At 38.7% G+C, this 13,183-nt stretch overlaps 1 protein-coding gene across 4 annotated transcripts in view; it reads right to left on the bottom strand.

The window, feature by feature from the left end:
- SLAIN2 (SLAIN motif family member 2) overlaps positions 1-13,071 on the bottom strand; it is a 36,007-nt gene extending 22,936 nt beyond the window's left edge. Inside the window, exons 1-2 of one of the 4 annotated variants that reach the window (XM_035897673.1) lie at positions 12,814-13,071; positions 3,439-3,587 (exon numbers count right to left, since the gene is read on the bottom strand). In XM_035897673.1, coding sequence (XP_035753566.1) covers positions 3,439-3,580 — 142 coding nt within the window. In that variant the 5' untranslated portion in view covers positions 3,581-3,587; positions 12,814-13,071. The remainder of the gene's footprint in view (positions 1-3,438; positions 3,588-12,813) is intronic. The other 3 variants (XM_035897674.1, XM_035897675.1, XM_009642304.2) reach the window with 3 other exon arrangements.
- Positions 13,072-13,183: the final 112 nt, after the last annotated feature.

Genomic DNA, 13,183 nt, shown 5'->3' with positions numbered 1-13,183 from the left:
AAGCATACTTTTGTTACATAGAAAAAGTATGCTTTGGTACATGATGAAACTTTGTGTGGCACAGCAGTTTTCATCCTAGCTGATGTGAACTTTAACTTCCTCAGCACGATATTTTTCCCCAGAAAAAAAGATGATTAAAACAATTTTTCTGGCCTAGAATTCCTGAAGTTTTTCCAACAGGGATTTCTGTAACTTGGAAAGACATTACTATTTTTACAACTAGAGATTGTTTTTATTAGGAGTGTCAGACAACATTAGTAAAACAGATAACTAATTTTTCACATTAAAATGATGCTATATTAGATTAAACATTAGCTTACAAAATATTACACATTAGCTTTCAAAAGCCCAGAGGGAAGCATTAATGACCAGCATTTTAATTTAATGTAAATTTTTTTTTATTTGATAACATTCAGAAAAAGTATGCAGCTTCTAATTTATTTTAGTCAACATTTGGTTAAATTGATCTTGAATCTCTCTTTTGCTCTAGAAAATAGGAAAACAAAAATTTGAGTGCAGAAGACTAATGCTTAGGTGGTTCAGAATATCTACTGCATGAATCAGGTGCAATTTTCCCAAATGCTAGAGACCTGATACTATTTGTTATGATTAAGTGACAAATCTATTCTAGCAGTTCCTGTAGTAATTCAAGAAAATCATTAGTGAAGTCTATCACCAAGACCAACATGAGCTAAATAAAAGTTGGTTTCGAAAAACTCTGTGCTTAACTGAAATGTCAAACTCATTCAGCAAGGAAAATACAAGTTTTTACACATACAGCCACACAGTTCTCCTACCAGCTATACTGATCATGGGTTTGATTTCAAATATTTAAATAAAAACACTGCCTCGGTAAAAAAATGCAATGTGACCAGTTACTCTCTTCTAATTCTGTGCAACTTTGTCTTAAGAAAGCACCTCTTCCAGAAATTCTTCTGCCTAGTATTTCTCTGTTCCTGCAGTCACTTTCTTGATGTGCTCTATCCTTAGACAATTTTAGGCCACTATATGGTAGAAGACATGGTTTCCAGCCAATGTGAAATGCACTCTTGCACTTTTCTCCAGGGACTCAAGGTGTGGCTAAGAGAGATCTTCATACCAGAATATGCCTAAGGTTCCCTCCAGTCCGAACACGCTTCCAACACTGAGCAGGACTTGCTCTGCAAGTCTAAACCAGAACTAGCAAGCGACAAGGCACTGCGCATCCTGTGTTCTCAGTAACTGCCCACAGTAGCACGAAGCTGAAAGCTGCTCTTCCCTCTTTTATTACCACACAATGGAAAAGATCACTTTATAAGAAGGAAGAAAAAAAATGTGGAATACAGGAGTGCATTTGAGACTGAGAAACAGCAAAAAGATATTAGATTAGAAAGATGTAACAACAGGAACTGGGAAAGGAAAAATGATCAAGGCAAAAGAAACATCAGCAAGAATTCAAGAGAGAAAGTAACAGTAGTATGAAAAACCTATCCACAGACTGGAACTGAAATTGATAAACTGAATCAGTAAGTAGTAATAGGCTAAGTGATGCATCCATGAGGTACAAGTACTACGTAAAATACAAGTCACAAGATACTCCAGAAGTTGTGGGGTAGGGAACACACAAGGTAACAATCAGCACTACCTGCCCTCTCCACTGGAGCTACCCTGTATCTCTGTAGGCTGGCTGTTCTCAAGGACAATTTTCTTTTTTGTTACAAATTCATTTTCCCATGCAACCTGCTCCAAACAGCACTATTAGTGCCCATCTCTTCTACCGCTAATATTTTCCCTATTAGTACTGTAGATGAATTGTGGTATTCTTGCAAGTATCACTGCCAGAGGCAGATTCATAGGTCTATGGAAAAAAAGAGGTAAAGTCGCCTAAGCACATCACTTGAATGATCAAACTTTCAAGTTCGTCCATTTCATAGGGAAGCTTCCTGCCGCTCTTCTTCAACTATGACTGAATTTTTAAAGATACCCTAAGGGTAACAGAATTTGTGGCACTTCTGGAAGATTTCTACTCAGTTCCAAAAAGAAGTTAAACCATGAACAGAATTGTTTATGCTTAACCTAACTGCTATCCAGTCCTGAATACTCAGCAGTATTCAAACTCCCAAACTTCTATCATCATTTGTAAATCCCTGTGATCTGGGTACTTTTCATTGTTAGAATTTCAGTCTTTGTGTGTAGCAAGCTATATACCATGTTAACTGTTCAGGAAGATTGTTAACAGACAGACATTTGTCAAGGCAGCATACACAAAGCACAAGAAATAGGCCAAGATCAAAGGTGACTCACACTTCCACCATTATGCCCACAGTTTTTACAAGAGTAAGAAATGGGACTTTTCATGTGATCTACCAGCAATGCTTTCACATTTTATTAAAAATTATTTTAGTACAAACCAGAATAAAGACTGAATTGCTCCAGAAAAGCATTCAAGGAGGGGAAAGTTACAGTCAGATAAACTCAGCACAAAGTTTATGTATAAACATGTAAAGGAGCTGGCAGTTGGGAACACTCCAGGAACTGTGTTCACATATTCTTAGCTCAAGTCCAGCCATTCTGCTAATTGTGGAGGATAACAGAAAAGAAGATAGATCACACGTAGCGCAAGACCGCAAAAAAATGGAAACACAGGGAAAGACTAGATATTAGTAGCAAGTAAGTTACGTCTCAACATAACTTTTTTTTTTTTACATAAAAATAGGCTCTAACAAAGAAATTAAAATAAAGCAAGAAACCAGATGGACAGATAATTCTAATCAGACCTTCAGCATTTTGCTGCTGGTTTGACATCAAAAAGGCTGGGAATAAAAGGGTGGAGAATGTAGGCTTTCATCCTCACAGGGCCAAACGCTCACTCTTTCTCCAATTTTGAATATAACCAACTAATTTGTATCAAGGAATAATCATGAACTCTAGATTTTTTTTCTTTTTTAATCTGACTGTGACAAGTGACAAGATCTTAAGTTACTGGGGGTGGGAGGAAGAGAAATCAGTATTATCTCCCCAAAGTATTCAAGAACTTCGGCCTCCATTTCCTTAGATGACATAAAATAGCTCATCTCTCAGAAAACTAAGTTTGTGTTAACATACTGACAAGCACCTAACATATATGATAGTTTAATACAGATTTCTAGTTTAAAATAAGGCAAGAAAATCTCCAAGCTAAGGACGCTTTTTCCTTGAAAACTTCTGACCAAATTATAACTATGCAGGTAGTATAAAACTCTGAAATCATGACTCATGGTCTAATGCTTCCTTTCATTTTATTCATACAGTCCAGACAATGAGCAGAATGAATTACTGTTTGCAAGTTGTAATGAAAACTTCAGACAGAAGTAACTGCTGGATCTAACCCTCCTCTCTCACAACTGTCTATCGTCTAATTCTGACTCCATTTCAGGATAAATATGTATAACCCGGTGGTGTTAGTATGCGGGAACTCACCCGACATTGTCTGTTCCAGCCTGTGGATCAGCGACTTTTTAGCACATTCAACATCAGGACTTGGGTAATCCAATACCTGCCTGCACCAAACTAATGGACTAACACATTTTTGCACTGGAGTCAGCTTCTTCTTTGGGGACATATATAACCTGAAAAAGAGAGGAAAAAAACCTTTGAAGCCAGACAAAATGAGTATAAGATCAGGCATGCAACAAAATACCACATACTATGCTAGTTCTATTTTATACTGTATCTACAGTATGATCCCCAAATATAAAAAAAGCATAAGTTTTACCTTTAAATTAACTATTTTGGATATAGTATAATACTGATAACACATGGCTACCCAAGGACTTCTGACAAGAATTGATGGCTGTACTGCTATGCTGGGATATACTGACTGATATGCCAGGAAAAAACAAAACAAACAAAAAGGTCTTCAATTTTCAGACACATCAGGTATATGGACAACTTCACTATGTCACATAAAAGTACAAATCAGGATTAATCTTTTCAGATTTAAGCAACGTTCACCTGAAAGACGGAAATAAAGCACTATCCAATATTCAACTGTTGTTTTCCTGAAAACAAAGACATAGCAAGCTATAAGCATCTTAACAGCCAAGGAATAGTGCTAAAATGCACAGAACACATCTATTATTTCAGTAGCCTTGTACAATAAACATTTTGGTTTTACTTATCATTTGTATCCTAGCACCTGACCTCTTAGTTTTCCTTTGAACACAGAACGAAGGGGCTATCTCTGTCCTAAAGGGTATACGGTCAAGCATTAAAAACAAGGAACAAGAGGCAATGCACATAGGAGAGTAGAGAGAAACAATGAGATCATATTGTTCTGCAGGACATGCTGAGGCCTTTACCCATCAGCATCTCCATTTATTTATTTTAATGTCAGCATTCCATGTCTGAAAAAAGAAGTATTCCAGTTTAAAGACTCTAGAAATTTAGCTGAAAATTTCTCCTCCCTCAAGAAACAGATTAAAGGAAAAGTCATAACCAATTGTGCACAAAGTTGGGATATTTAAGCCTTATCTTTAGACTAGAACCAAACTTGGAAATACGCTTCAGCAAAAGACAACAGCGAACTGCAAGATCTACAGCTCTAACTAGAGCTTACACATATGCAGAAATGGTTAAATGAGTGTTTCTTCTAGGAATAACGACAGGCTTCATACTCCAAGTGAACATGGTTGCACGCCATGCACTAACTTCGGAACATTTGACAGCCTGATCAGCCATGCTTCCATAGAAAACAGACAGCAAAAGTTCTTGCTTCCTTTATGCCAATGACATCAGCAACACAGAAGTTATTGCCCACAGCTCTGTTACAAGATTATTAGCTGATCCTTCCTCTGTAATACTAGAACTCTGTTTTATAAACAGCTTTAAAAGATTTTTTTTTTTTTAAATTACTACCCTTAAGGTCACTTCTTACAAAAGCTTCCCAAGAAGCATGCTTATAAAACCACCACTAATCTCTCACCCTAAAACACCGATCGCTTTGTTGAGAGCATGCTCTGAAACACTCTTCCCTCAAACACTGAAATTAGAAAACTATGTTTGCAAGTGCAGGAAAGAGGATTTTTATTAGCTGCCAGGTTTTCAAACAAAAATGAAGCCATTTGTAACAATGCAAATAGCCACTGCCACATACTTTAGTCCATGTGGCTTATGCTCTGGCCAGTATCAAGCTGGTCATTAAAACTGATTTTGTAGAAATCCTTACAATCTTCACAGGCATTCTGCCCACAAGAAACGCTAAGAGCCCATCACATATTTATAGACCTGAAGATCCCTGGAAAGCACAAGAATCACTCAGCTTTTACAGTCTATTTAAACAATTACACAAATTGTTGTGCTTTCTGCAATTATCTGCATATAGTTAAAATTAATGTTTAACATTTACTAGCTCTCTAACACTTCAAATTTACTGTCTTTTTAGCATTTATTTGCCTGTACTCTTTTCTGTCCTAAGGTATGTTTACACAATACAAAGAAGCGTCAAAGGCGAAGCCAACTTTTATGCTGTACAGGCTAGACTGCCTCCTAGCTCTCTGGATAGCTGACATGCCTTGCTGTGTTTGAGAAGTTCCATGCACATTTGAAGTGTTTACAGTAATGCCCTGTATAACAGGCAAGAAATTCAAGTGCTTGTCCTCTTTGAAAGACACACAAACCGGATTTCTTCAACAAACCTACAAGACTAATCAAAAAGGCACCTGGTATTTAAACTCCAACACATTCATCTCTGCAATTTCCAATCGCTGCATTTGTTTCACAAGTAGTTTATTTACGGAAGCAGTCCAGTCTCACGCAGCTCCCACTTTTCCACCTCCCTTTATAACCAAACATATATTGCAGATTCTCCCACCTCTTTCCAGTCAACTGTTTTTAACAGCCCCTATTTCACATCTTACATTTCAAGAAAAGACAGAACTTTAGAATATACATGCTGCATGCAACTCCACCGCCTCATGGCAAACACGTACACATTGATGCAGTAACACAATGGCTCTTTCAGGACAGTTTCTTGCACATCATGCAATTATGAAGTGTCATTATTACAAAGCAGTGATCTTAATTTCCCATCTGAGAAAGAACAGCCAATCTCAAATTTTGAAACCTATTTAATTCTACTTGCTTTGCCTAGTTCAGATTAAAAAAAAGTAAGGCCAAGGGCAAGGCTAAGAATCAGTGATGCTTTTACTACTTCTTCCTCTCTTCCCAACAGCAGGAAGGGAAAAAGAACAGAAAGGAGGCTACAAAGCATGTACAAATAACTTCATACAGCTAAGTGATCTTTGTCAAACTACTGTTTGATCCAAAAGATATAGGTCCTCTTCAGCTGAAGAGTTTACCAGAAGAGATCCATTCCCACTTGAACATTCTACAGCATGGAACAGCACTGATTGGCACCACAGCAACTTCAAGATTGAAGATTACCAATACGGCTTCATACATCTTTAAACACTACTAAATCACTTTCTCAAAACAGGAAGTTGAAAACAATTGAGGAAGCGACAGCTTACAGTTACCACCCCTACTACAAATGTCAACACACCAGAAACCGACACTCCAATTTCTCCACAAGAGAGTAAAGACTCTACAATTCAGTGACATAAGGTCAAGTAAAAGGAAACAGTATATAAAAAGCCTAGGAGCTTCAATCTATTTTGAAACAGCATTAAGAAGCCCAGACAGTATGATTCTGCTGCACCCAGTAATACTCCCTCCCTTCAGCTGTCACTAGTCAACTATGCCACAGCAGCGCCAGTCTGAAGTTTAAAGCGGCCAAGGGCTCTACTGATCAGTTCCAGGGAGACGCAGCACAAAAGGGGCAGAGCTTTTGCAGTAAGACTACTGTCACTACAAGCCCATATGATAATGTCAGCCAAATGGGGCAAGCTCTAGCACATTGCACTGGGACACAGCTGAGTCAGAAAAGGCTTTGAAGAAAGAGGACAGGACACAGAGTGGAATGGAGTATCTGCATAGGGATTACCTCACCTGAGGAACACCTCACCGTGCATTAAAAGACAAGAGGCTAGTCGCCAACAGGCATGAAACCAGAAGCCAAGATTCTGATCAGGTAGAAAGGAAGTGTCTTTTTTTATCAAAATCTTTCTACTGCTCGGTACTAGAGTGAGGGAAAAACATACAGATGAACATGAAGTCATAGATCTGAATTAGAAAGAAGATGGCAAGTGGAAGGAACTTGAGCTACAGCTCGTTTATTTTAGCTACGTTAAATTTAAGCAAAAACTGGCAGGTACAATAGAGGCAATAAAACAAGAGAGCGGAGAGCAGACAAAACACGTTGCAGGCAAAAGCAGGATTGAGAAAGCAACCTGAAGAGAAGATGCAAAGAAAAAAAAAAAAAAAAAGGACAGATGGGTATGAAATTCCCCTAAAAACAGCAGGAGGGAAATTCCACAACTAAAAGCTACTAAAAATAAGTAAGTTGGGAGACTGGTCAGTCTTGGAAACAGACAATTTAGAACACAAAAGTGTCAATCTAAACTCTTTTAGATCAATCTAAAACTTTCAGGGGATCCTATTTGGAGCAATTTAAATAAGTAAAATTTTAAGATGGATTTTGAATAAACAGCTACAGGTAAATATCTGAAAAGAATATTGGGTTGTAAAGAAAAAAAAAATACGCAAAATCTAAGTGACATCTCAGCACATATCTGGCCCACACGATTTCCTCTTCCCTTCTCCCCCATCCCTGCAAAGTTCCTAACCTGCAGTTGTAACTGACGGAGACACATTGCTCAGCCTGTAATCACTAATTTGCTGGTGTACTTAACTGAATGCTCCTAGCTCTGAGATGCATGAGTTATAGCAAAACTCCAGGTCTCTCAAAATATGGAGATGAATACTACAAAAATGCTCTGACAATCTCATTAAATCTTCAAATCAAAGCTGCACATCTCAATTACATGATGAGATTTTCAAGTAGAATTGGGAGAATTCAGAGAGGTTGCAAAATGCAACTGGGAACACAACTATCTTCCCGTCACCAATAATTAAAGATAGTTAGCTGTGCTGTCTAGTTGCTGGCAATTATAGCCATTATTCATTTCCTTACCTCAAAAGAACAGATTGCTGTTGAAAGGGATGTTGTAGAACAGAAGAAGGGGCCTTCAAAAGCTTGGAAGACTCCTGTCACACCATCATGTAGCTTCCCCAGAACTGTCACACAAACTCTGTACAACTGGCCACTGTTTGAGAAGCTTTTCAGGAAGAATTTGTTAGAGCACACACGCTCTAACGTGGTATTGTTGATGCTCACTTACATGGAATAGAGAAAAGCTGAGAAGTTCTGTGGCCTATTAAATGTGTTCCAAAATATAAGTCTGCTTAATTACTAGATTTGAGAGCTCTACCAACACCTCCAAAAAGTAGAAATGTGAATCATGCCTACACAAGACACGATTATGAGGTAAATTTCAGGAATACCATTAAGACAATAAAGGAAATTTGTATCAGAGCGTCCATAATAGCAAAATATCAAACAAGTTGAAAAGCCATAAATACCACACAAGAAGTTAGAAATGTAAAAAAGTTCTTCCTACAGTCCTCAAACATCCATTTCACAACAAATATAGACATGTCAAAGACATTAGTCAAATGGAATGTTACTTGATGTTACACCAGTTGTTTCATTTGACAAACCGGTAACTTCTCTAATCCTTAGTTCTCTCACATGCTTCTTTTCAAATTATCTTCCTAGTCTGAGGAGCCATTATCTGAATTTGGTTAAAAAACCCCCAACTTTAAATCAGATTGCAATTTATCTGCCACAAAATGAAAAGCCTTGATTTCTCTTTTACTTACATCACAAGGCAAGAATTGATCAGAACCTGTCCAGTTTCCAAAAGGCCCAAACCACATTAATACAATGCCATTTTAGCAGCTGAAAAGGAAATATTGCAGTGTAATTTCAGCAATGGGAGTTCATTCAGGTGCAGGTCTATCCTGAAACACTCACCCTACACTTTACTAGCTCACTACGGCAAACGTTAGGGTTCCAAAACATAAAGTTAGTGCTCAAAGGACATTAAGCAGTATGAGCTGAAAGACAATCATTACAGGGGACAACCATGTTTCTACCCTCTGTATCTCAAAACAGCCACTTAGCCAACTAACTGGAATGGATGACTAGAATGGAAACAGACTATTTAAAATAGGCACTAATTTAATAGAAATAGCTGCTGAATGAGAATGTGTATAATAGTAAAAGTATTTGCCTGCCTTTTTAACTAAACAGGATACCAAACCTATACAACATCTTAAAAAACACTGAAAAATATTACTTTGAACTATTAATACTAACAACCCAGCAGTAATTTCACTTTAAATACACCGTAATTGCCTTTTGTTTGTAAATTCAGTCAGTCAGCTGCTAGCTATTTCAGCCTTTAGATTGCAGTGACATGAAAACATTGATAAGTGCTAGGCTAGCTTTTATAGTACTATCATTTAAAGGGGATGCAACTGTTCTGAAGTTTCCTGAGCAACTGTAAGTACAGAAGCAATACATAGCAAGCTCTATACTTTTTTATGCACATACCGCATACAGTGCTTTTTCTTCAAAATATGTATTTTTTCCTCACATTTAAAAGAAAGCTCCTCAGAAAGTTTAGCTTAGTGACTGCGTAACAAGTTACTGCAAAGCAAGGTACAGTGAATTCACAGCACATTAACTAATCTACAGTAATTGCCCACGTGTGCACTTATCGTGCAATAAACTTGGGACAGGTCACTTTTAAAAAAGAAGCATAGCAAGCCAGCTTGCGTACTGTTACCGAGTTGTCTCAAACATGCTACACATCCACACCCAACCTTACCCAGCAAGTCAGGCAAGGAGCCGTATACCTCATCCTGCCTCCCCAAGGATTTCTCCGCTCTGGTCCCCTTTCCTGCCCTTTTGTCTTATTAATTAATTAATAAAAAAAGACCTGCTCAGACTGAAAATGGAAAAAAAAATAAATTTGATCCAGTCTGGTTCAAGAAAAACTAAATAGGAACAGCCGTAGAACAGATCACCAAAGTTGAGGAAGTAATTAGCAGGCCTAAAGCAAAGTCTCCATGGGACTAGATACAGCTCAGTACTCTATGTGCATATGTGCCTACTGGCAACCTTCAGTACCCTATTACGAGGAAAGTTCCAGCATATTAAACAGGATTCAGAAGCATATGGGCCAAGAAACTAAATCTAAATTCGCTGAAATATTTTTAGTAATTTACCACAGGATCTGAAGATTGTCTCATGTGCTAAACTGTTTAAAACTTAAAATATATCTGGATTTAACTAACCACAGCGAAGAAAAACAAACAAGCAAAACTAAAACAGTCCCAAAGCTCACTAATACTGTAATGCAGTTTTAATAGCTAATGCTGCTACTAAAGCAGCAGTATCCAAGTTATTTTCACTTGTCAGCAATTTAGGCTAGTTCTATCCTCTCATTTTTCACTTTACACTTCTGTCCTGTGTAGACTTATCTAAAAGCATTTAAAGAATTAAAACCTAGAAAAGAGCTGATCAAGTCCAAACGTAGATTTAAAAAACAGCACGTCGCACTCCAGTATCAATTTCAGTTATAGTATCAACTGCTCCATCTTAAATTCATAGCCAAACTTCAGAGGCACTAACCTCATGTGAGCATTAAATGTAAGCCAATGTAATTTTAGCAGTGAAGAAAACGATTTCTTTTGCCATTACAAGGCTCAGACAATTTCATAATGGGGTATATGAATTAACGGACTGAAAAAATGCCTGTATTACACAAAGCAGAGAGAAGAATAGAGGTAACCAGCACCCTTCGTCATCTATTATCTCCCACAGCAAGGTCCTCCTGAAATCAAAAGTAGAGACAAATCTAAGCTTCCCTCTGTAGCCAATCAAAACAGGCAAGATGAATCAATTTTTTATGCACAAACTGTGACTTAAATTTAGTTTGTTTCCATGTGAGGTTTCCTCAGCTGGTAAGTGGTCTTTGATTTCTACAGTGGCATTATCCCACATTTTAAACAGGATTTTGGGTTAAGCAGTAGTGATCTAAATCCATCTGAACCTGAAAGAGTTCACATGAGGTTTAAATTTCATCAAGCACATCCATCCTTTCACAGTTGATTCAATTACTTTTTGAGTGACCTTGCATAACCAAGGCCTTAAGAATGGGATCTTTATTTAACAGTTTAAGAGAAATCCACTTACTCGCATCATCCCTCCTATTTTCACAGGCTTGTTTCTTTTTGATTGTTCCACTAGCCCTCCAAAAATTTCCACTTTACTTAGAGCAATAACCTCCATTCATCAAATGCACAAATATAAAGTCATTCTACCTTCATAAGGAAAAAAAAAATGGGTTTAGAGTATTAAGTGCCTCAACAGTTGAATGAAATGGTGTTCAGAAATTCTAGCAGTTTGATCTCCATTTTTATAGAGCAATTTGAGGGGGGGGAATCAATCTAGCCAAACCACATTTATCATTAAATGCATATTAAACTATAGCATGAAAAGACAAAAGTTTTTTAATTACATAGCCATGTTTCTTGATATGTACAGCAATAAGTTTAACAACTGCCCTTTTCCAAGTGTATGCTTTTGTGTCTCAGTCACTGTCCCACGTCTGAGATTGAAAATTCGCATTATAGTTGCTAAAATACCAGGAAAGGAACGAAGACAGGTAACAGACCACTTAAGTTCTGTTGTCTTTTGAGGACACCTGACACCAGCAAGATGGGTGCTCATGAGTGTCCAGAACTGCATAAACAAAAACACACAGCATGCATGCCATCACTGTCACCATATGCTCTGCTGTGACATTAACTTTCACTGAAGATACGCATCACTTTGACCATGACTTAGGATTAATATATAAAATGGTAATATCTACTGTCACTAGAATTCATGACAGCCGCAAATTTGGTCATCCCACTCCAAACTTACTGTGCAAATTTAGCATATTCTATTTCCCTCATGTGCTCCCTCATAAGCTAAGAAGTAAGAGTAACTGCTTTGCACAGACTCATCATCTGGAAGATGATGCCTTGTGTTAATTTAGTAAGCTCATGTTGGATGAGAATAAACTTATGCTCTCATACTCCTCCAATGGATCAGGCTAGATGTCGGACAAATGACTTCTCCGAGGAAGCACACACATTGTCTCCTCCCTGAGCAACTAAAACATTGCTCATGCATGGAATCATTCCAGCATTTTTAAAGGCGTTTAACTCTGAAAGGCATTTTTGTTTGGTTTTGTTTTTTTTTTTTTTAATTTGTCTGCGTGTTCATTCCAGAGACCTTTGTAGATGAACCTACAACCTGTTCTGCCCCAAGTCAGACTGCTTTTGTTACACTTTTCCACTCCGTACACACTTCCCTTGTGTGTCTCTGTTGACACTGTGCTCCTTCCCACTACTTCTCCCGCAGGTCTAATGCTGCTCACCTAGTGTCATAGGAAACTTCAAAAAGACAGCTGGAGAACAGCATGATGTTAAAAGAGAGCAAGCCTCCTTGATTCTCAGTAGAAGCTCATCCAAGTGTAATAAAGACAAGGTGAACAGCCACCTGCAGGTGTTTCTGCTGGAGCAGCAGGGTAAGCAGTCCATTTATTTAAAAGGAGGAACCGCCTAAGGTAAACTGTGGTCCTACATCGTTAGCAATAAATGGAAACACCTAAGGACAACACATCTATGAGATGAAGGAGGATGTTACATTTGCTGCCTTCACAGCTGAAAGAAATCAAGGCTTAAAACACTCTTGCTGAACATCTGAAGAAGTATAACAGTACCCGGGGGCTAATTCCGCACCACCCCAGAAATTTTCCACAAGTTTCTCCACACCTTCTGAACTTGTGTAAACACCGGCGATTGATTTCGCAGCGGAACTGAAGCCTGCTCTCGTCTCCAAGGGACCCGATGCGCTACTCTACGGCAGCCGAACAAAAGCAAGAGCTGTAGGCCTCCGGGGAGGTGCGATGTCATGTGCAGAAACCAAAACACCCTTCCCCGGCAGGCTTCGGTACACCTCGGAGAGCTAATCCCTTCCCCCAGCCCCAGAGGGCGAGGCTGCCTCCCTACACAAAGCCCCGGGAGCCCCTCCGACATCGGGCACGCGTCTGCAAACGGCCCCTTCCTCCCGGGGGCGGCGGGCTAAGAGGAGGAGGGTGCCTTCCCCGCTCCCGCCGGCGGGGGACGGCGGAGAGGGGCGCCC

Source organism: Egretta garzetta, unplaced genomic scaffold (genome assembly GCF_000687185.1).
Source record: "Egretta garzetta isolate BGI_Z169 unplaced genomic scaffold, ASM68718v1 scaffold557, whole genome shotgun sequence".
In the NCBI taxonomy this organism is placed as follows: Eukaryota; Metazoa; Chordata; class Aves; order Pelecaniformes; family Ardeidae; genus Egretta; species Egretta garzetta.
The sequence above is the reverse complement of the archived record's forward strand: the minus strand, read 5'-3'. Positions and strand labels throughout refer to the sequence as shown.